Genomic DNA, 24176 nt, shown 5'->3' with positions numbered 1-24176 from the left:
AAGCACCATGCTTGGACCCTACCATATATCGCCAGACCATGTCCAAATATTAAAAAAAAGTGATTTGTAGGGTCCAAAAGTGCCATGTACTCGGGCTAGTGTACATGTACACACAGGCAGGCTCAGGTCTACATTTCTACAAGCGAAAGCCCTACGTGTACGAGTATGGGCGTGTGAAGTGAACTCCTTGATCAAGAGTTTGGACTACAATCCCGGCCCCATTGCGGGAATGTGTGCATGTGCCATACACCCCCTCATCATGCCTTTTGGGGTTAGGCTTAACTGGGGAATTGAACGGGATAAAGCCAACAATTGAATGAAGCTACGATCAAACTCACCAGGTACTCAGAATTGGCAAAAGTGGTCGTTTCATCCGTCGATCCGTAGTTGTCCATTGCGATGGCTGAGTTAGTCAGTCCGTCAGCGCCACCGCGACTGCTTGCGGTATGACCGTTTCTCTGCGACATTACCGTCCTAACGTTGGCCTAAGTAGGCTTTCCTGGCGATCGACAGGACCAGGCCCCCCAGCCACCACGAAATACCGTTTGGTTCACAGCAGAAAGGAACTTCCAGATGAGAAACTAATGGAATTTCAATATGAAAAGAATGTGCATGAATGGCTTATTCATGACGCGACAAATTACGCAGCGCAGGATTTACTGTCACCACAAGTAGTAGTAAATGCATATAGCCGCCGCGCCTTTCCTTAACTTGCGGGCTGGGCCGGTCGGAGCCTTCTCGAGCAGAGAGGGCGCTGGCGGTGGTGTGCACGTACGTACGTGTGCACGCGGTGCGGCGGCGCGCTTGCATGCAAAACACCCTCGTCACGGTGATAGTTATATCTGCGCATCAGTGCTGGAAAGTTCGAATGATGTTTTTGTGCAACTTTCCATTTCTCTTATACTGTTGGCACCTCTTTATGGTTTTTGGATGGAAACTTCTTTAATGATGAATAAAAAAACCACTCGTTTATTGGTGAGTGAGGGCGCTGTTGCTGAAATCCCCGCTAAAACCCAAAGTTTGCTCACTGAAAGTGCGCGAAAGACATACATGTACTTATTGGCGTTCTACCGTGTCCTTCATCAGCATACAAAAAATCACTAAAGAACAGAACATTAATGACAATAAAATACACGAAATTCTAGCCTATTTGGGGTGCAGATTCCAGGTGGCTCGGAATACAACATTACCATTACCGCACCAGCTAGGTGCCAAATGGTTATTATAGCCTACCCATAACTACTCCGGGCCCGCTGCTTGTACCCGGTGAGTCCTTGATAAACAAGTGAAGAAGAAGATGAAGTTCATTAGACACGAATTAAAAGTGTTTTTAAAGTCTTGCATTAAACAAAGGCACAGCCTTCTTACTTCATGCTATTATTTTATATGTGCGAATAGGCCTAAACGGAGTTTGCCTCTTTGGCACCAACTGCACGTTTTTTCGCAATAGTAATAAGTGGCGATGATGTGCGCCCTACAGTCTGTCAGCCATTTCAGGTAAGTTTACATCTTTGTTCGATTCCCAACACATAATTTTATGTGTTTTTGTATGCACTTTTTTTTTTTGCAGCAGCAGCTTCCAGCCACCGACCTCTGTACTACACGTGCATTCAGGCAGCCGCTAGGATAAAACTGATCAAGTTTGGTTATAACTTCCAGCCCTTTCTCACAGCCCGCCGCGCGGGCCGGTGTTACAATGCATGTAATTAATTCTCCATCATCCATGCATTGGCGGTATGTTTGGGCTCACGCATATCGCATGTGTGCCCTGAACGGTACAAGGTATGATCACGAAAAGTTACTGTAGTCCATGTGTAACGTTATTCATAATTAATTTTGTCTTTAGCATTGCTTCTATTACTTTAGATAACAATCCAGTGATATGGTCCCATCAGAAGTTGAACACGTGTTTTATTCACAACAGATTTGTTACATGTATGATTTATATGCGTGGGTACTGAGTGGTTCTGGTTATAGTGCGCCAACTAAGGATCTGAAGTTGAATTGTTTCCATTTTTTGAGTCAGGTTTCTAAAGTCTTCATCTATAGGTGGACAGAAATTATCAGAATGCAGTTTCAAATCCAGAGAGTATTTATGGACTTTCTTGAACATGTTGAAGAATAGAGGTACTTGAACTTAGGCCTACACATTCACTGACTTTAACCCGACATTTCTGACAGGCCCTTTGGGCTCTCATAAGACTCTAGCCCTTACTGATTTGCACAGGTTACAGTGAGAAATGAAAGAATGATTGATTATAAGGAATGGGAGCCAGTATGTTCTTCTTGATTGATTGATTGGCAGCTTTCGTCCCCAGTGAACTGCCTTACCATTTCATATTTTGCACTTCATATCAGTGCAGAAAAAAAATGGTATTGTGTGTTTTATTGTTTAAATCACCAAAATTTGCATCAGTTTTAGTCATTAAAATTTAAATCGCATTTTTCCAAGTATACCTGTACATGTAGTGTTTTTGAATAAGTACAAAAAATTGGCAATATTAACAAAATATCTCTTTCACAATGTGTAAACATGGCTACACAGCATCCTGGGTTATGCTGAGGTCAAACTCTGAGGCAAACTTATCATTCTTCTGTGGACAAAATCCACTTAACTGCATATTTTACAATAAATTTTCATCAGCTCTGCCTTTTAGGCTGCATGCTCTTTTGTGAATTATATTACTTTTGCATGTGTAAATTACATCTGTAATTTGCATATAATATGTTCAAACTTCATGTTTTCAGTAATGGAACAAGAAAACAATTTAAACAATCTTTATATAAAAATATAAGTCTTAAATCATTTTGCATCAAAAATCACGTGATAACACATGCTTTGTACATATAATTCTCATATTTCTAAAAATAAACTAAATTTAAGTCTGCAGTCATTTGAAAATTCATAAAGCAAACATATGCATGAACTAAAATGGGAAGTACAAATTTCAATCATCAATTTAGTTTAATGCAAACACGTATCATACGCTTTGTGATGATTGAATGCAAATTAATAAGCCTTTTGTGAGTACAATTTGAATAAAGTCTGGTACACTGAGTTCTTTAAAATCATGTGAACATAATTTGAATTCTCCATGCTGAAGACACTGTTGCTATACCTCATGATTCAGGGCAAGCTTTTCCTTAGTTACATAAGACATACCTCAGAACACAGTTTTCAATGGATAAAAAGGGCACAAAGGAACCAGTCCATTCCAGAGACAGTGGACGCTATGCAAAAGCTTGCCCGGAATTACGAGGTACTGCAACAGTATCTTCAGTCTGGGGAATTCAAATTATGTTAATGTGCAATCAGATAACTCAGTGTCCCAGATTTTATTCAAATTGAACTCTCAAATTTCTTAATTATTTAGTATGGTGAAAACAAAAATAAAATGGAATGAGAAAGAGCCTATTCAAGAATTTCAGGACTCATATTCATTAACCCTAGCAGTCTACAATCCTATTTCAATAAGAGTTTACATACACCCCACAAGCTAGGGTTAAAAGTGAAACTGGCAATGTCAGTAACATACAGGTACTGGAAGAAATTGAACCCACACTGAATAGATACAATGTAATGCATCCTGCACGTTCAGATGCAGCTGCACCAGCACCTCTGTGCTACTTCTGAAAGAGTAAATTAAACAAATCTGTCTTGACACAGATTATGCAGGATGCAGTGCAATGAAGGTGTTTTTTGGCTAGGGCTTAAGCTTGAGCCAAATGACATAACGAGTAAACTTAAAGTACCAAATGCCATCTGTAGAATTTTGACTTACAATTTAAGTAATTTAAGTGTCACACATCTGAAATTAAGAAAAAAGAAGCCAAGTTACAGTACACACATTAAACCATTTTATCTGATAGCTATACTTTCGAGCATTTCAGATATTATTGTGATTACCGATGCACCAAATTTATTTAATTGAACAGCATTAAAGCGTCATTCCCGAAATTTTACTGTACACATGTACATGTACAATGTGTGTACGTTGAATCCATGCACATAAATAAGTATGCACCCACGTAGTGAGACATCAATCATCATTGCATAGGTAGTGCCCCATATATGTACTTAACACTTTGTGGCCCTCGAGTGTACATGACAGAGCTATGTAAAGCACGTGTGTATATTTCAGTCTACAAGTTGGGGGGGGAGGGTGATGATGAAAGCCGACCACAGGGGGTGGGGTCTGCTTGGGTATTCCCCATGGAGCTACTTGTACTGCAGAACACTTTTCAAGAGAGCAAAATGTGGAGGTGGCAAACTTACTTAATAAAACGTACTGCAGAGTACTGCATTCAGATTGTTCAGATTACGCAATTGTTATTTTTTTGTCAGACAGGTAATAAATCTTGCTTCCTTTTGCTAGTCGAGGTTAAAGGAAAGATCTGGTAAAAGTGGAGAGATTCTGACCTTTCAAGATGTGACGACCACCTGTAAGCTAATGATGGCATATCTGACGATGAAATATGGACTGAAAATGTCTTAATAATTTGCTGGAATAGGAATTCTACTCTCATGAATTTGCAACAGGTGAAGGAGCACAATGGTGAGTAGCCTTTCTTATCTTTAAATAGTGATGTGAAATACATTTAAATTGTATGTACGCACAGCGCGCCCTCGAAACCAAAGTGTGAGGACATGCACCTGCAAAGGGAGAATTGAGCAGCTACAAGAGCCAACTTGCATAAAAGGAATGTCAATTAAGAAATTAGAGGTTGTTTAGTTGGTATGTCCATACGTCTACATGTAGATAGTTGATACCAGTACGTATGTAGTGGAACTGGAGTGCATATTTTAATCTGGCTGTATAACACATGCCAACAATCCACTGGGTCAAGGTGGAGACACAGTACCCAGATGATGTGCTATGTTGACTGCCTGGGACTGACTTCCTGCAATCCTTTAGTGTTGAGGTGGGCTTGATGAATGGTCACACTAGGGGGGGGGTGACTGCTGGCATCAGGCTCTACTCCCCTGACTGGCCAGACACAGTTGTTGGGCTTGATGCAGTTCCTGCTTGCAGTTGCATGCTGCACAGAGTTTTCAGTAACTGCTCGAGTCCAGACATCTATACGACAAACCAACAAAATTACCATTTCATTCTGCATTGAAATGAAACAGACCTTACACATGTTACACCAGTGGCAAACTTGAGGTGCTAAGATGAACTGAAGCATTTTTCAACATGACATTTATACGACACGTTTGCAACACGAGGAAGCAACTCTTCATGATGGAAAGATCAGACAGAAAGTCCGCCAGCACTCTTACTACATAATGCATAAAAAAGGAATTCTTCCCTCTTTACCTGTTTTTCAATTGTTGACAATCTTCTGTCAACCTGTATCTGGACACTCTGCAACGTGTCAAGTCTGTGCATTAGATCTTCACCCAATGCTCTGCTGCTTGTATTCACTTCTTCCAGTCTGTGATAAGTGCAGAAAGCACATGTTCATTACCAAAACACAGAACATGGACAGAACGCTCGATATATTTTGCTACTGTGTATCAGGTGCTGATGACCGGAACGGCAGACTCACTATGCTGTAGTCTATTACCGGTAAGTGTGGCTAAAAACTTTGCTCCATTCATATCCATCGCTTCTGTGGGCCAAACACTTTGATCTGCATGTAGCAGTTTTTTACCCTGACAAAATCTGTGCCAAATACGAGACTTTGACTAGGTTTTGGGACTCTTCCTACCTTTCATCAGTTTGCTTGATACGATACAGAATGTCTTTGTTATGCTGCTTCTCCTTCTCCACAAGAAAGTCCCTTCCTTTGACCATTTCCCAACAAGACAATTCTGTGTACAACTGTTCATCATTAATGTGAATATACTTTCCTGTAAATCAAAAAGATATGAAAAAAAAAATTCCACCGTCAATCACAAATCTACATATAAATATATTCATTGTTGGTACCAAAGTTTTCAGACAATTTCTGGGAATATTTAAGCTGGTCAGAGAAGGCTAAAGGTGAAAATGAAATTGAATATACCATTCTTTTTAAACTTCAGAATTCTTCATTTTACCGTGACGCAATACATCTTCAACTACATAAGGAGTTCATCTTAAACCAAAGGAACTAATTGGACTGAAATTGAATCTCGAAGCACTCAGCATTACTCACTCATTGCATTTGAGCTGCCCCGTGGTTTCTCACTGTAGAAGGTACATGTATGATGGAGAAAGGCCCTCACTAATAGATACACGTGAGCAAAGACAATGAACGGTGGCGCTAGTACTGGGCGCCTGTGGTACTCCTTAACAAGTTCGAAACGCTGAAACTTCCAGTAAGTATCGGTGTTGTCTTGAACAGTTGTGAAGGTGTAGCTGAAAAATCATATTTCATAATCAGTTTGTTTATGGGCAGGCAGAGGTCTAATTTGTACATTTGAAATGATGAAAATCTCTTACATCATCACAATTAAACAGGAAAGGTAATTTGCAAGCTGAAAGATTCATAAATACTCACTTGAACATGGCAATGAGTAGATTCAGTAACATGATGTTACTGATGAAGAGATAGAAAGCCAGGACAACAGTTCCAAACCAGGAGTTTTCGGGGCAAGGCTGCGTGGTTGGGGTTGTCATGTTGGAAGCAATGCTGTCACAGTCATTCCCTGAAGTAAAGCGTGAGGTATTAAAAAAAGTTACACTGTGCTTACAAAAAAAAGAGTTACACTATGCTTGAGGAGAGAATTTGTCTAACACTTATCAGTGAGTAGGATTATCAATGGATCTTACTGTGCAGCTCTTCCAAGAAGAGCATCCCGTACAGCTGGAAGTACGGTTGATACAGAACTCCCTTGACGATGTCCAGAGAATTCTGCTCATTTGGGTACAGTATGGACTGAAAGGCTACACCATACGCCACCAGAAAGACGAACAGGATACAGATGAATGTCACGATGTCCATTGTCTACACAGCAAAACACACAAAAATAGCATACTGGCTATTCATCTACACACAGTTATGTGGTCAGACAAAATTGAAAATTCTAAGCTTGTAATCTCTTGTGCCATAAATTACCTTCCTGACATTGGGGCATGAGGCCGAATAGAATTAAAGGTTGGAAACATTCAGTGCCACTTCAGTTAAACCAAACCATACTTCCTCAAAACTTCTACAAATCACCTGTTAAAGTGCTTTTCTATGTGTCATTTAACTGGAAAACACATTTTTGTGAACACCATACATAGAAAGGAGGTGGTTTATGTCTAAAAGCTTCATTCTGACAAACAGGAGGTTGCTCTCGTGCACACACCATGAAGTACACTTCCATTTCCAATCTCAACTTACACAAACAGAGTTTGGTTTGTAGATAACCATGACTATGATGTGGTGTTCTAAAATGGAGGGGTAAATGCCCTGTTCAGCACTGTACTTCAGCGTTTTTGTACAGAATTTCCTATGAAGTTTCTCGGTGCGTGAACATTTTGTGCTGATGTTTATGGCAATGTGGCTTCTCACTCTGACTATGATTGGTGGTGAGTTGGAGTAAAAAAACACATATGAAAGTGGAAGTACGGTGCTGGAAAGTTGAACCACTGTGCTTGGAAAGTTAACTTGCAGCGTTTGCCTTTGCGGTTTGGAACACCTGTGATACAAAAATGAAGTTCAGAGACAGTGGAAGATCTCTGCACAGAATCTAGGAAACACATGAAGCACTTGCCATTTTAACAATCATGATCAGTTTTGGCCCCAGGAACTTGTTGGCTGAGAAGAACTGTAGGATCCGCAGATAGAAGACGATGAGGTCTAAGGCCAGAACAATACGAGCCACAGTCAGCATGTGTGTGTACCTCAGGGCCATCCCAGTGGCAAACATGACCAAGGCCACCAAGTCCACAATGTTCCAGTAGCCCCACAACCAGGCTTCGAAGCGACCTCTCCACGAATCGCAGTCCTCTTGCACCAACTATAAAATGCAACGCAGCAATGACTGCTCCATCACTGCTACTCACAAATACCCTAATGTTTGTACACAAACTGCAAATACAGAGTACCAGCTTAACAAGATGAAAAGCATAGCTCTCAGCTAATACATACACATGTATATTCATTACATGAGAAAGCTGAAAGCTTCATGACAAGCTGCCAGTAACCTACTTCTCTGAGCTCTTCAAACAAGAGAGTGACCACCCAGATCATGAGAATGAATTCCAAAGGGGACTGGGTCGTCTTGAAATCCTTCAGGAGAATGTAGCTAAATAGCAGAAGGAACAACAGGTGGAATACCTACACAGGGTTAAAATCACAAAATATGTGTCTCTTTAGTGTTGGCCCTGTCATTCCAGCTCATACATGTGCAAGCTTTCCATTTGTGTGGTATGTTCACTATGTGTGATGAGTTATGAATGGGCCCAGCAATTTAATCCCCTACAGCTACAAAACAACTGCATGTGCGAATCTCATCAGGCGCGAATAAGATCTAGTCCACTGTGATAAATCACGTAATTCAATTTATAGATATCTTCATAATTCTATAATGGAGAGGTGAATAAGAGAGCTTACAAGGTGATAACTAAAGCTGATAACTGGTGCCTGGATAAACAACTTCACTTTGTACCACCAGCTTATCCTGGAGGGTTTTGTTGCCTCTTGGAGTGTCAGTCGGGAGAATAAGCCCTTAGGGAGTGACCTGTACTGTCCATCCAACTCATCAATGCTGCTTAACCAATTGAAAAATCGATTTAAAAAAGTACTGAATAGATGACACAGAAACCTCCTCAAGGAATGGTCATCTAAAATCGTCCTATGTTTATTTGCTGCTACACTGTATATCATATGCACAAGCATGATTCCCTTTTACCTTTACAACAGTTCTAAGTGGAAGAGGATACAGTGCCTGTGTCACACTATGAAGTGACGTACATCACACACGGTAGGCTATGTATGGTTGCCAAATCACAAATTTACCAATGGTGGGATGCAGTCAAAGCACGACATGTCACTTGTGCATCATGACTACCAAAATACATTTGATCCCCGTTAATAACTGTGCAGCACTGTTAATACAAGATTCTGCTTATAACAAGGACATCTCTAGATCCCAATTCTTTTGTCTTTGATCATTTTTATTCCAGATAATACAAGATTCCTATTACAAGGTAGTTAGCAGAGTCTGAAGGACTTCTTGTGGATGAGGTTTGACTGTACTGTACTCTATGTTACTGAGTGTGACCCTGAACCAAAGCTCATCCAGGCGAAAAGCTTGAAGATGTCACTGTTTCATGGGTCAGCTTTTCTTGGTATGTAACTGGTTCAAAGCACTTGCTTTTCAGCCGGTCTTATTTTGGTTTCCTAAGCATTTGCTGTTCCACTGATTCTGGAAATAAGTTTCTGTACCGTTCCAACAACATGCAAAGGCATGCAGCCCCATTGGAATTTCTCTCGTCACAAGCTTTTTGGTATTATACCAAACTGCTGCACAGGTAAGTCTGCTGCAACTACATGTCCTTCCTTTGGGTGTCTCAGCCAAACTTTGGTTTTTGACAATCTAACTCCTCTGGTTTGTTAGGTGTTGTGTCAGAAGCATTCAGTAACAACACTGGACAATACCTCAGCTGCATACTCAATTTCTGTCTGATCAAAAATATTGGCTGAAACACAATTTGAAACTGTAAAACGTCAGGTTCAAAAGCCAGAGGTCACTGGTTGAGCTCCTTCTGCAGTCAATTTCTTTGTTCAACCGTGCGTTGCATTTTATCATGAAAAGAAAAGAAAAACACGATCTCCGACCTGTATTCTCGATTTCTGGATATTTTGTGCACACGCCTCTTCTGTGCTGAAAGAGGAAGGGGTACTGCCTGAAAAGACAAAAATTAATTAGTGTGACAAGGTATATGACTTCTCTTTGACAAAAAAATGGTTACAACAGAGTAAGCAAAAGTAATTTCACTGGCCAGTTACATAATAGTGGCAGGAACATGTATCCTTGGGGACTTAGCGTGACAATCACTACTGCTGAGAGTGTGCTTGATCAAGACTAAATCTGTATAAACTCTGAGTCGGTGATGGGAGAAATGCCAGTGCTCAGTGACAGAGCACATGTTCTTTCAAGTGTGCCATTTGCGTGGTGGGATTTGAAAATGACAGCTTTCAGAGATGGTTCGGTGTATATGTAGGTGAAAGTGAATTAAATGTGACATTTACATGTGCATGTGCTTCTTCATGTAAATGTGCTCAAGGAAACATGTAGGTACGTAGCTTACAATCGGCCCAAGCTGAAGTGCACCCCCAATCGGCGAAAAGAAAGACAGCTTGTGGATTCTTGCACGCGCTCTGCGTGTACGTAAAAACCCTACATGCCGGGGTAAATTAGCGTACTAAGCGTGCTCTGCGTCAAACGCACATATACTTGCGCGGCTCATCATGGCATGCCTATGTGGTGAGTACCAAAAAAGCCCTCTTTTGTTCCACTCGGAGCGGATAATTTAACAACTGAAGTAAAGACAGAGATCAACAAATTATTTGACACCTTTATTGTTGGTCTGCCGAGGTTGTCACTGGGGGTGAAATTCACCAGGCCCACAGCAGCAATGGGAAACAGCATACAAATCCACATCTGGTTGGACAAAAATATAATAAAAATAGCAGAAAGTTCGATCTGAGAGGAATTGTGGGCATGACGTGAAGAATAAAATTTCAATGTGAACATGGTTCACATTGAGGTACAGGCTATTTCACCACAGTGAGTGTTGGCTTTGTTTTGCTACATGTACATCAGCCAACAGAAGAAAAGAAACTAGATACTCTGTATATGTACTACCAATATATTTTAAAGAAATATGGCAAGGCTTGGCAATATTGCAAACATGAACCTAATGGATTCATCATAACCGTTCATGTACAGTTTCTGAAAGTGCCCATATACAAAGTACTGCATGCATATCTTTTAGAAGAAAATGAAGGACACATCTGGTGAGTCTGATCTCCGAATTTGCCTTAACTCAAAATTAGGCTTCCAAGTTTGTATGCTTAACATGTATTCACATGTATGCAATTAACGGGGTGAGCCAAATGTTCCAAAGGGTATTCCGAAACTACACTATAATCCCCACTTGGTAAACCTTGCATCATTTCAAAAACTGATTTTTCTGCAGATGGAGGTTTGGAATTTTTATTACCATGATGAGGTGTGTGTCTGGTGACAGTCTCCCCATCCAGAGCTTCCGCAGCAGACTCTGCACCGGCGCCTGGCCAATGAACTGCTTGTTCCGGGCGGCCTGGGCCAACTCCAAACAGGTCACGTTGCCCCAGTCGGGTAAGACCTGGGTGAGAAGCAGCAAGGTGCCCCGTTGGTTCTCCGTGTAGCAACGGTTCATGACTTCGATAGCTCTGTCTTGGAAGTCTCTGCAAACAATGTAGTGCTGATAAATGACTACCTAGAGTAGGGGAGTTCATTCTTTGAAGAAACCCATCTTTTAGCTGTAACAGTCACAGTCGAAATTCCTGCCACTTGACTTTCCACAGTAAATGGAAACACGGGGGTCATATTTTGATTGATAGAACAACTTGGTCGAGAGTTCATCTTTGCATAGGAGGGTTAATTCTGCTTGACACACGAGACATTCAGTCAATCAATTAGGTTTCATGTGGTGGAGGATATTTACTTTTTATTAAGCACTGAGGACTGAATTTACAAGAGCTCAAACTAAAAAAACTACTATAACACCAACTACACATCAGTCCACACTCTCCCAAATAGCATTTCACTTTTTCCTCCCTGATAATCTAAATACCCAAACCTACACGACGTGCCTATGAGTACATGTACCTGCCATGCTGAAACATTTCAAGTGAAATTTCAGGCTCCTTGACGAGACCGGACATGCTCTTCAGCAGTAAGCTGGCCATGAGAGCTCCTCCAATTGACGCTCCACTGTGCTTCCAGAACACCCAGGCCATCTTCTTATGATGCTGCAGAACAGCCCATATAAACAGCTCACGACAAGGGTTGGCAAACGTGTCTACATGGAACACAATGGAGAAACCAACCCTGTGCCACATGAATTGGGAATTTCATCTCATCTCTAACAAGTCACCAGTTCCCTGACAGAAATAATACATGTGTAGGTCTTTTCAGTGTTTCAACTGATGTGATAGTCATCAAACTTCTACTGACAAAAAAAATCCCTGAAACATGTACATTTTTGAAGAGTTTCAATTACTACAAACTTTAACTGCAAAGAACACTGCAGATATAGATTACCACATAAACAACACCTCATATCACACGTTAAAAGTATTTCCTCCGAGAAAATAGCTTCTCATTAACTTTCAGCAAACCTTTCTGTCCCTCAAGCGACAGGCATACGTACCATCAATGCTGTCTCTCAGGTATCTTGGACTGAAGCTATTCAGCTCGACCAGACTCTTCAGGATGTTGCCCACATGGTTGAGCTCAGGTTTGCTGCTGAGATCTTTACCCTTGTCACACCAAGTAGATAACGAAAAACAGAAAGAACAAAAAGGAACCAATGACATTTGACATTTGTGAAATTAAGAAAAGTAAATCACTAAGGAGAATAACTGGATGCAATCGATACACCGTTACATGTACTTTGGAATATCTCAGTCCCTTCAATGTGCATTATCTGCAGTATTCTGTTTTAAAAAAAAAACTAAATGTGTGTGGATTCCAAGCAGGGAATTTTTATGCTCGACACAAACCAAAATTATAATATCTGAAAGACAGCCACATAACCATGATAACCCCATAACGATATTGTTCTTGCTACAAAGGAATGAAAAAACAAGACCACACTTGAGACTCCAGAGTATGCTCTTCAGAACAGTTTTTATCTAGCGATTCTTGGAAAACGAATGTACGATACTAATAATCCAATTATGGAAGTAGAGGCACATGTAGAATGTGTAATACACTACAAATGGGTCATTAGGGAGACATTTTGTGGTAAATTTTTCGACTTAAGGGAGATATCGGTCATTAGGAAGACATTTAATGGCCCATCTACCAGAAGGAGGCCGAATTTTATTGTCCACATTTTGAGAGATGATGGATTAGGGTCTAAATTGAAAACATACAAAGTTTGGTTCAGATCAGATTAGGGAATATTTTATTATGGGACAGTAAAGTTTGTGCACGTTCTTATGGGAATGTCTCCCAAGTAACCCATTTTCGGTAATTAATAATACATTATAAAACAAACTAACATTTTCCTTTTTTTCATCAGTAAGCAGCTTATACAGGAGTGTCCGAGGTCCAACCTAATAAGCAAAAAAGAGACAAGAAGAAGACTGAAAGGTAATGTTTTTTGTTAAGCATGGCCAAGTCACTATACATGTACCGTACTTTCCGAGGTGCACAGCAAATTCTTTAAATTTGTCAAATCCATGGCACAGCATACGATCACAAAAGCTCAGAAGGTCTTGAGAGTCTGTTCTGGGTCTGAAGCATTTTCAAAGGAATATTGTGGGGGGGGGTTGCTGCATGACCTCATAAACATAAATGTACTATAATCAGGAGGAAGTGGGAGTGAGTGGATAACAGACTAAAAGGACTTGGGAGAGAGGAACAGGGGCAGCGTAGTCAAGTTACATAATGGCACGTTGAGGCTGTCTCTGTAACAACTACATAAGTCCATTCTTAAAAAAATAAACCCAAACAGTCAAATCTCAACAATCCATCCTCATCAACCCTGTCAACATTTCTGCGTCATACTCAGTACATGTGCGTTGTGGTCATGCTAGACAAACCTGATGGTAGAGATCCACAAGACGATCCCTTGTCAGGAATTTCTGAAGATCAATGCAGTCCCGGTCAAGAAAAAATTCCACAAACTTGTATTGATTGTGAATGAGTGCATACTCCAATGCTTCCGCCAGCTGAACTTCCTGAAAGTGCCAAACCATTCTCAGTTATAAATAACACACGAGAATCATGACGGAAGATTACTTGAAGCACTCAGGAATCCTGTAACACTCTCAGGCAATGCCTGATAACAGCACAAGCAGCACTTGATACAGGAAAAAAAATCAAACAAAACAATCATTATTAAAAGGTAGTAATCAATCACATCACGGTGAAATTACTGTGCCCTTAGGTTTGTGAATAACTGCACAATATTAGGTGCTACTCATTTTTCTGACATATAATGGGAATCCCATATTAATGGATCAAGGCACTTGGTAAGATCCAATCATTTCAAAATTCAAGTAACTCCGCTAATATAAGCACAGTGCCTGGTGTAGGCTGTGTTGATTAGCCAGCTAGCCATGTTAATAAGACAAAAGTATAATAAATAATCAGCAAGCAGATTCAGTTGCCCTGACGAAGGTATACAGTTACCAAAAACTTGGCAATTACACAGTTCAGAGCACTGATTATATATTACATTTTTGTCTATATTCTGAACACTGTGCCCTTTCACAATTCTCTAAGCCACATTAAGACCTACTTGGAATTGGTCTAACCAGTTCTTGTTTGTCACAAGTTCCTTCCTTGCCAAGTGAATGCGGTTCCAGATTACAGCAAGCAGCAGCTCGTTTTGACCTCTGGTGCCACGATTGGCTGCAGATGTATAGAATAAACATACAGGTAGTGTGTTCACCTTTGAACTTAAACCCTAGGCATACGGAACTAGATCCACCAAGATTCTTTACAGTTAGACTGCACCTATATTGTTCACTTTAAGGGCTTAGGATTATCTTGATAGATGCACTATTTTAAGCCAAAAAAAAATAATTACCTTAACATGGCAACACAGTTGCAGACTTTAGTACATTACGCGCAGCGCAGTATGTTGCCTGGTTGAGTGCATTGCGTACTGTAGTTCACGGTGGTGTAAACAACGTGGCTCTCAAACTAAATGCACTTGTGACAGGCATAGCATAAATCCTAAAAAGTGAATTTCTCACATCTCACAAAGAGGAAGTATCTTGATGAGATCTTGCTGCATGCAAAACCAAGGGGCTCATTTCACAAGATCCCCTGTACTTTAAGAATCTAGAATCTTTCACATATAATAGCACAGAATAAGGCTGCATCCCAAGCTGTTGTCTAGAGCTAGGTCTAGGTCTTTACTCCATTGAAAATATGCGGAATCACTTCACTCAGACAAGAGATCTACATGTAGTTGTAGCTGTGAAAGCCTGTTTCAGACACAGCCTAAGACTGGGCTCATTTTAGTGAGCGAGCCTCACCTCTGGGATGTCACCGTCGTACTGCCCAATCATACACATAGCTCCTCTGGCTTACATTAAAGAACCAAAAATCTCCACACTGCTCAATAAAAACTTCAACAAAAACTACTGCAAAGTTGAAATAAGGTCAGACTGGTCTGCCTGTGGGGTTTACTCACCATTCATGAGTGCCAGTAAGAGCGCAGCATCCATTTTCTGGTTCTCTGTGTGGACTGTCACAAGGTGTGAGCGCGATGAGCACATGATCTCCTTGATCTGAGCCGTGCTGTCATCTTCTGTACTGTGGAACGGAAGGGGAGAGAGACAGGTGGAAAGGGTCAGCCAAGCAGGGAACTGGGAGGTTTGAGAAAACAAAGGGAAATTTTGATAAACATTTAAAGTGGAAAGCAAACCGTTATGAGCTAGTTTGGTAAAACTTTACAAACAGTACATTATAAAACTCCTTGATGAGAACCATGGATCAAAGAGACTGATAAGTTCATGGCAAAGGCTGATGAATGCCAGCACCTTTTCCAACATCTGTATATGTCTGAATCACATAGTTGCAGCAGGTTCCAACACGCATTCATCTTTGGGATGTTGTTTCTGGTGCTAACTATAGGTGCCATTTGCCCCTATGCGTCTATCTCCACCCAAAGTATAGGTACATGTAGACGCCTGAGACATTGGATGTGTTATAGCCTGTGGGATTTCATGCTGTGTATTCCTACAAAGGATCTTGAGATGGTTTCAGAATGAGGGCTGACGATCAGATGTGAGCTCAATGAGCAGGGATTTCAGGCTGATGATCAGATGTGAGTCCAATGAGTAGAGAGTGTGATAATAAATGAGTGTCTTTGAATAAAACATACAGGGTGATGATTGAGGGCTGACGATCAGATGTGAGCTCAATGAGCAGGGATTGCAGGCTGATGATCAGATGTGAGTCCAATGAGTAGAGAGTGTGATAATAAATGAGTGTCTTTGAATAAAACATACAGGGTGATGATTGAGGGCTGACGATCAGATGTGAGCTCAATGAGCAGGGATTGCAGGCTGATGATCAGATGTGAGTCCAATGAGTAGAGAGTGTGATAATAAATGAGTGTCTTTGAATAAAACATACAGGGTGATGATTGAGGGCTGACGATCAGATGTGAGCTCAATGAGCAGGGATTGCAGGCTGATGATCAGATGTGAGTCCAATGAGTAGAGAGTGTGATAATAAATGAGTGTCTTTGAATAAAACATACAGGGTGATGATTGAGGGCTGACGATCAGATGTGAGCTCAATGAGCAGGGATTGCAGGCTGATGATCAGATGTGAGTCCAATGAGTAGAGAGTGTGATAATAAATGAGTGTCTTTGAATAAAACATACAGGGTGATGATTGAGGGCTGACGATCAGATGTGAGCTCAATGAGCAGGGATTGAAGGCTGATGATCAGATGTGAGTCCAATGAGTAGAGAGTGTGATAATAAATGAGTGTCTTTGAATAAAACATACAGGGTGATGATTGAGGGCTGACGATCAGATGTGAGCTCAATGAGCAGGGATTGAAGGCTGATGATTAGATGTGAGCCCAATGAGCAGGGAGTGTGGTAATAAATGGGTGTCTTTGAATGAAACATACAGGGTGATGATTGAGGGCCGATGATCAGATGTGAGCCCAATAAGCAGGGATTGAAGGCTGATGATCAGATGTGAGCCCAATGAGCAGGGAGTGTGGTAATAAATGGGTGTCTTTGAATGAAACATACAGGGTGATGATTGAGGGCCGATGATCAGATGTGAGCCCAATAAGCAGGGATTGAATGGCTCAAGCTTTGATAGAAGGACCCATGAATAGATCAGCAGACAGCAAAAAGTCCCATTACTTGAAAGCATTTTGCTTTACCTCTTGCTTCTGGGTTGATCAATGCCCGCTAACAGGTCGGCCACACCCCCAGATCCAGCTACAATAATGACTGGTATGTTCCTCTCAACCACAGCATTGTGGATGGTCAGTAAGCTGTGTTCATCCCCACCAAACAACACATACACCACAGGCACAGTGGCTGAGGGAAAAAACAATTAAATGAGTACTGCACAGGCATGACGTCAGTTGCTGTGGTGCAGATTCTTCACTTTGATCAATTGAAACCGTTTCCCTGTATTTAAGCAAAGGGCCCATTGCCAAATGAATGACTTATTCACATACCGGTAGGAGGTGGAACTGCGAAGATGTGAATTAACTAACCGTTGGTCTGCTGTATTTTGCTTTGTGTGATCTTGGTGACAAGAACATCGAGTAGCAAGGCATCCCGCTCTCTGTCCTGCTCTATGATGAAGTGGGTATGGCCAGGGTTGAGCAGGCATCTGCTTACATCATCGTGGCTGATGTTGGCAGATTCCATCTGATATTCAACAGGTCCACCCTGCACAAACAGGGACCAAGACTGAGTACCTCTAACGTCACCTATTACCATGCATTATCTCTGACTGGCTGGGAATTGTCAATTCATAAAGTACGTGTACATGTAAGTGTTCAAGATACAGGTACATGTACAACTGACAAGAAATCAAGTCTAAGCATCTTACCTAGGTAATACCTGTACATTGGTAGTGCTTCTTTTAGGCATGTCTTTGTATGTGCTCCTGAGTTTCTCCTACCCTCAATGGGTCATTCACTTCACAAACTCTATCCCAGACAACAGACATGTGCCCCATTCATGCAGGCCTATTCAGGTTTCCCGTCCATTTTTGGGCAGCCCCCTTTTGCGTGATTTGTAACTGCTCTATTCATGACAGCTATTGTGAAAGCCATTTGCATGACAACAAGTGTATTAATCTAAATGGGTAAAATGTACGTTGCAAGTCACTCAAAGAGTGGGGCTGGAGGATGGCACAGATCACCGCTGACATAATATGAATACAATTGAATAACATATGCCTTATAATGCAATCAAGCATGTCCTACAGGCGCCAATTTCATAGAGCTGCTCATGTACAAAATTTGCTTAAGCGCGAGAAAATTTTGCTTACTAAATCAGGTAACCAGCCAAAACTGTATTTGATGTATATTGTTTTGGGATTGTATTTATCTGTCTTTGGTTAGCATGACAATCAGATACAGTTTGAGCTGGTGACCTTTGTTTTTTACACTTAAAATTAAGCAAATTTTGTGCTTAATTTAAGCAGCTCTTTGAAATCAGGTCCAGATTTTAAATTAGACACAGATATACCACAGATTGCTGTAACTTCTCAATTTGCGATACAAATTGTCCCGGTGCAATCCCTATGGCAACAAGCTGATGCTGGTCTGCCATGACAATTTCAGTTGCATTGTCTGTCAGCACCTTGCCCAAGCTTTCTGTGATACCATGGTGGAGTCCATGTGTCAAAAGCCAGACATCTGCAAAAGGAATACATGTGCATTCATTGTCACCGGCTCTATATCAGTTGACACTGAACTCCGAAACCACCTTGGCCAGAAAAGATTGGTGCCTGGTTAAAATAGGATCATACAAGATCGCTTGTCCTTTTGTTGTAGGTGGGCCAGTCACCCCGTATGTCAGTGCCCTCCACACGAAGATCTTTTGAGGATGTCATATCAGCAATAGACTCCAGATGAATGAAAAGGAGGGGTATATGCTATTGGGATACACACATATTATCTTGGCAATCCTGTGCGATTGCCAAGAGTAAAGTGCGTGACTGACAGTTATGCTTTTGAGACCTCTCAAGACCATCACAAGACTAACGTAAGACCTCCAGCCTGAATTCAAGTTACAAGTTCTTCAAATGGACAACAGTGACATCATTACATTCTCATGCAGTCGCTTGTGGCCAGTCTTTTGTCTGGTTTTGTGATGTCTCAACTACAATGCTAGTGGCTCATATCCATTTCACCGGTAATTCTACAGTCAGTCACAGCAAGCAACTTATGTTGAAGTGATTTAGAGGATGCTGCAACACAAAGATAATCCAGATTCAAGCAGGTATGGATCTACCTGTGTGGCGAATGGCGTCAATCAGTTCCTTGGTGAACATTTTGCCCATCATCTTGTCAAACTGCACTCTGTCCTGCCTGTCTGCAGCAACCAAATGGATAAGCAGCTTGGGCAAGTCCAGATTCCACTTCTCATGGAGAAAACGTAGCACAGTTTCTGGTGTCTCCTCATTACCGGTACATGTATCAACGATCAGGAACTGTCCATAATCAAACCAGAAATAAGAATATGAAGACAAGAAAGTACAAACAATAATTTAAAATGACCATCCAGAATAATGATAAACTGGCATTAACTAGAAACAAATGCAAATGTGACAGCATGGCCTAATTTCACTGATTCCTTTCTATGACACAAACCACTGCAATATGAAATCTCTTAATCTACAACATGCACTTTTTTCAGACTGACATCAAAACGTAAATGAGTATCTTGTTATTGCATTGCAATAGCAGTGGATGCGGAGGGGCAAAGTAGGGGGGAGAGGTGGTTACAGCCAGAGCTCCACTCCTCCCCCTTACTTAATTCTGAAAGAGCTGTGAGGGGTGTGGAGGGGTAGAATAGACACGCCCATACCTGTAGCCTAAGTGTACATCCCCATATCAGACACCTGCTGGAAGAGAGAGTGTTTGTGGAATCACACGTCTACATGTACAGTCCTGTTTCCATGTTGTTAAGAAAATGCAGTGTTTATAACCATTCTTGCTGCAAGTGCTATAAAAACACAGATTTCAGCTGGGCTTTTGGATTCCGTGCAATATACTGCTCTTCAGTGAGTGATTTCCTTCTCTTACTCAGATTTCTTTGTGCTGTGATCACCTCCCCAAATGCCTTTGAAACTAACTGTCGGAGAGGTTAAACTTCACCAGTACTTACATGTACATGTAGGTGGACTTGGCTTGTCCATATGAGGTTCATACCTGGTATGTACAATCTGCATTATGTGGACCTCATGAACCTTTATTTGCTGGTACAGGTCCTCACTAGTGTAGCAAGCACACGCTCACCTTGCTGTTCTTCTTGTGTTTCTGGGAACCTTTGAAGAACTGTATGCTGCCATATTGGAAGCCGTACCTTTCCCAGCATACCGAGTGTCGCTGTGCCTGACTGCAAATCAACCAGCATTTAACAACACATTTTTTCTTCCAGTATGGGTGTGTCTCGACATATGCTAAACCTGGGTGGTCCAGGTACCTTGGCCTTTGTGGCCACCTCTTGTGTAATTATGATGCTGATACAAACTCTATCTTAGCTGCAATTTCATGCCATAGATGTGCATGCAAGGAAACTGGTGCAGTGTTGGCACCAGTCAAAGCTAAGAACAGCATATTACATTCGTGTGGACGCACTCTTCCAATATGTCCAACACTGTTCCAAAAACACAGACACATACAGAACCACTAGAACCACTGTACGTTAACATTCTTTTTCCTGGATGGATGGTCCTAAAAAAGCTTTATGCAATAAACAGCGCAAAGAAATGCTACGGTAACACTTCCAAGGGGCTAGGCATGTCCTGTGGTGTGTCCTGTGGTAACACTTCCAAGGGGCTAGGCATGTCCTGTGGTGTGCTGAAATGAATTTTATGAATTTTACCTGGTTATCGTTGGCAGAACTTCTCAGAGTGCATTCACACAAAAACGTACGTACTTGCAGTGTGAATCAATGTTTACCATCCAACAGTTTTGGCTTGTACATGTTTAGCCCTGGTGTGCTGCAGAACCATGGCTCATCATGAGCATAAATCAATCAAGGTCATTTGTACCATGAACTTCAAAAGCTGTTTGAAGTGTTCTGAATTCTAAAACAAAACCTGGTAATCCACAGTTGTGACAAGAGCACTTGTAACTTAATGCATAAATCTCATACGGTAAATGGCACACGTACACGAACGTGCACGTATACATGTACCATACTTACTGTGAGACATGGGACTCTCTACTGACTAGTGAATCCATCGAAGAATCCATGCACACCAACTCTTTGCTATGTGTCAAAAACAGTGGTGCAAAATTTAAGGTACATGTACATACTTTGGCAGTGTAACACTTGTATTCTTTTTATGGTGTATGCACTCCATGCGGCAATAAACACTTTTGTAATGGCTGCAAGAGAGAGACAACTGTGCATGTATGTCTAGACATCAGGGCTTCAGTGGTGGCAAAGGAAGACTTCCCAAGACTGCATTCTCAGGTAATTTTGGACTGTAAAAACACGTTACCTGTATTTAAGTTCAGAAAATTAGACAGTTGGTAAAGTTGAATGATGAGAAATCTGAACGTCTACCCCATTCAAAACATACATAGTATTGCAAGGTCATGGATTTCAAGTACCTGTACCTGTATGGAAAACTACTTTACTTGTCCATCTGATAAATCCCCAAATCTTGGACTTCCATTAATGCTGTCAATCCTTCTCGGCTGTGCTTTTTCAAGATTCTCAATGTTTATGTAAAAAACTGTACATAAGTCTCCCTCAACATCAAATTGATAAATTACATAGTACATACATGTACTGTATGTCTCCGAAGTTTTACTGGAAGGTTGACAACTTACATGTAGTGAGATTATCCTCTCTGTAACGACATTCAAGGTTGTCCAGTTCAGAAATGTGCAGGCATTATATTAAATGTACCGGAAAGCAGTACATAGATTTGCCTCTTGAGTAAATGCTACTCCCTCATGTACACGAAGGGCCTGCTTGATTCGCATGGTAGCGATCAGTGATCCGATGTTGATTCACCGACACCACAACCCAAGTAACATGAGTAAATCGTAATGGATGGGGTGAAGTGGCGTTTGGGTCACTGATGGAAATCCAGATCCATGGGAAATAAACAGGCCCTTGCCTTACAAAGTCACATGTTAGTCTTCTGCAGCTGCACCACTCTCAAAGAACCTTAACACATCATTGACGAGAAGATTAGATGCACATGTACATGTACCTTATCCCATGTTGACCCCTCGAAAAAGAGGAATACTAACGATCCACTTAGTAGAGCTAATTTACATCATGTATTTTATCACTCACCCGTTAGCCATGGACTTCCGACTTGGTACCTAAACGTAGCCTACGCTACAGCTACTGGGACTCGATCAGTGTGTGCACAACCGGAAACAGCCCGCAAACCTATTTCAGCCTGGTCAAACGTATCTGACGACATACATCATGTACAGTTGTATCTGATGACTACCCTTCAAGGAATCCTAAAGCCCTCCTTGCTGTTTATGTTTTTCTCGATTTAACCGAAGAGGTACAATGTACTGCTGGCCAACACAAAATCTAGTTTATAAACAACTTGACTATTTATTTCTGAACTACGACCAGAACAGAAGGTAGCGTTCGCGCATTGCATGAAAAGCGCCCCCACTTGTCACACAACAGCGGTGCACAAGCTAAAACTGGGCCGTTTTCCAACTTGAATACTCAATTCGGTTCCGTCTCAGCCTTCAACTGCTTTTTTTTCACTAGCTGACTTTGAAGCTGTAAGCGCAGCAATCAGTCTAATAGTGCTACAGAACAGCAAATAAGATGCAAGAAAGCCAAAAATTACAGTAATCCAATGTAATTTAAACGCTTCAGGCACACAGTCGGGGATTGGTCAGGGGAACAAACCTGAACGGAGACGAAGTTGAGTATTGGGGAACGGCCTAGGCTAGCTTACAAGTGTTGCGAACGTACAGTCCATCTTACATAAGTAGCGGTGGGTAGTTGGATCTGGTGCAGACGAGTTCTACAGACTCCTTAAAATCTAGCTATACTTGCATTCAGTGAATCTGTACTGAAGAACTTACGTGCAAGGGGCTTGCAAGCAGCAATAACTGGTAAATGGTCTTCGCTTACCCCCTCCAATTAATCAACCTGAAGGTGAATAAAGTCACCAGAAGAAATTCTAACACTAGCATCTTTTAAGGTTTTTATTTGATCCCTTCAATGTCATAATCATTTCAACGTATCCCCCACGAAAGAGAAGGGAATGATATGCATGTAATGTGGGTATTGTACCCCGATCTCCCCGGATGTAAGCCCCATATATAGGCCCTACCTCATTTGGAGAATACATCATGACGGCGTTTTACGGCATTTATAAAAGATTAATCCGCGACGCCACCATTTTGTTTCGCTGCTCAAATGATAATGTACACAAATGGGGCTGCAGACGGAGGCGATACCCCCCTCTATTCTATCGGACGGTATTACCCTCATTCGTACTAAATAATGGACTGGTAAACAGGGGGGAGGGAAAAACAGACACGAAAAATAATAAGTTACAAAACTTGCTCAATCGACTTTTGTATGCAAATACATGTACATTGCAAATCTAAACATAAATGGCCTTTTTCTTGAACCGGCTCGGCGCTTTAAGAAGTTTGAGTAGACGCATGTGTTGCCCCTTGCAGGCTGTAATGCTTGAAAGTATTTTTTACAAAGTATTAAAGCAATTTTAATACTTTAAATATAAATATTTGTGTATGGAGAAACAGAAGTTTCGACTGGATTCCTGGATGAACTTGCTCATGAATTGGCAATGTTACATTGTCGAGGAGGCGCAGTACTCCAAGGTAAATTCACTGATTACCCCTAGCAATTGAAAGACGCTCCTTTTTAAGGGAGTGAGAACCTGTCATACCTGTTTGCGACCCTGACCCCACGGATGTTGTTCGCTTACTACAACGGCGCCCTGTAATCCATAGATTTTACGCAAGATGTAAATTACAAGACCTTCGATTTACTGGCGTTGAAAATGCTGTTTTTCGACGAAAAACGGTGGTATTCACTACCTTTAAATACGACGCTTTGATGTATGGTTCAGAAGTGTTAGTGTACACGTGAACAAAGATGTACACCGGTATCACGAGCAGCAGCCCTCCCATTTAAATTTCTATGACCGGGCATTTTTTTAAAAATACGTCACCCCCTATGCCAAAGTCCTCAGCACAAATTTACGCAACTGCAAATTACTCTTTTAAAGAAGAAAACAAGAAGCAAAGAAAGGATTTAAACACAAACCAAAGTTTATC

General features: G+C 41.3%; 2 protein-coding genes across 10 annotated transcripts in view; both read right to left on the bottom strand.

The window, feature by feature from the left end:
• ano7 (anoctamin 7) overlaps positions 1-777 on the bottom strand; it is a 35677-nt gene extending 34900 nt beyond the window's left edge. The window contains exon 1 of one of the 3 annotated variants that reach the window (XM_022241213.2): positions 339-777. In XM_022241213.2, coding sequence (XP_022096905.2) covers positions 339-467 — 129 coding nt within the window. In that variant the 5' untranslated portion in view covers positions 468-777. The remainder of the gene's footprint in view (positions 1-338) is intronic. The other 2 variants (XM_022241215.2, XM_022241214.2) reach the window with 2 other exon arrangements.
• Positions 778-1891: 1114 nt separating this feature from the next.
• LOC110982657 (transient receptor potential cation channel subfamily M member 2-like) lies at positions 1892-22513 on the bottom strand. Of its 7 annotated transcripts, XM_022241240.2 has the most exons (26): positions 22186-22513; positions 21665-21730; positions 21076-21141; positions 20163-20262; positions 19156-19354; positions 18388-18557; positions 17403-17580; positions 17061-17220; positions 15342-15463; positions 14439-14551; positions 13738-13875; positions 13195-13248; positions 12339-12447; positions 11795-11987; positions 11145-11370; positions 10496-10582; positions 9757-9824; positions 8530-8683; positions 8125-8253; positions 7688-7933; positions 6759-6933; positions 6487-6634; positions 6142-6344; positions 5713-5854; positions 5319-5436; positions 1892-5078 (listed from the first exon to the last, which is right to left on the bottom strand). In XM_022241240.2, the coding sequence occupies exons 3-26, from the start codon at positions 21123-21125 to the stop codon at positions 4977-4979; spliced, it is 3384 nt and encodes a 1127-aa protein (XP_022096932.2). In that variant the 5' UTR covers positions 21126-21141; positions 21665-21730; positions 22186-22513; the 3' UTR covers positions 1892-4976. The 7 variants fall into 7 exon arrangements, with proteins under 7 accessions (XP_022096932.2, XP_022096930.2, XP_022096929.2 ...); XM_022241238.2 differs by having other exon boundaries at positions 21665-22513; XM_022241237.2 differs by lacking the exon at positions 21665-21730.
• Between the last annotated feature and the right edge of the window lie 1663 nt (positions 22514-24176).

This window comes from Acanthaster planci, linkage group LG16, assembly GCF_054643075.1.
Source record: "Acanthaster planci isolate LZ-2023a linkage group LG16, COTS_SCS, whole genome shotgun sequence".
Taxonomy (NCBI): Eukaryota; Metazoa; Echinodermata; class Asteroidea; order Valvatida; family Acanthasteridae; genus Acanthaster; species Acanthaster planci.
This window is presented reverse-complemented; position numbering and strand designations above follow the sequence as displayed.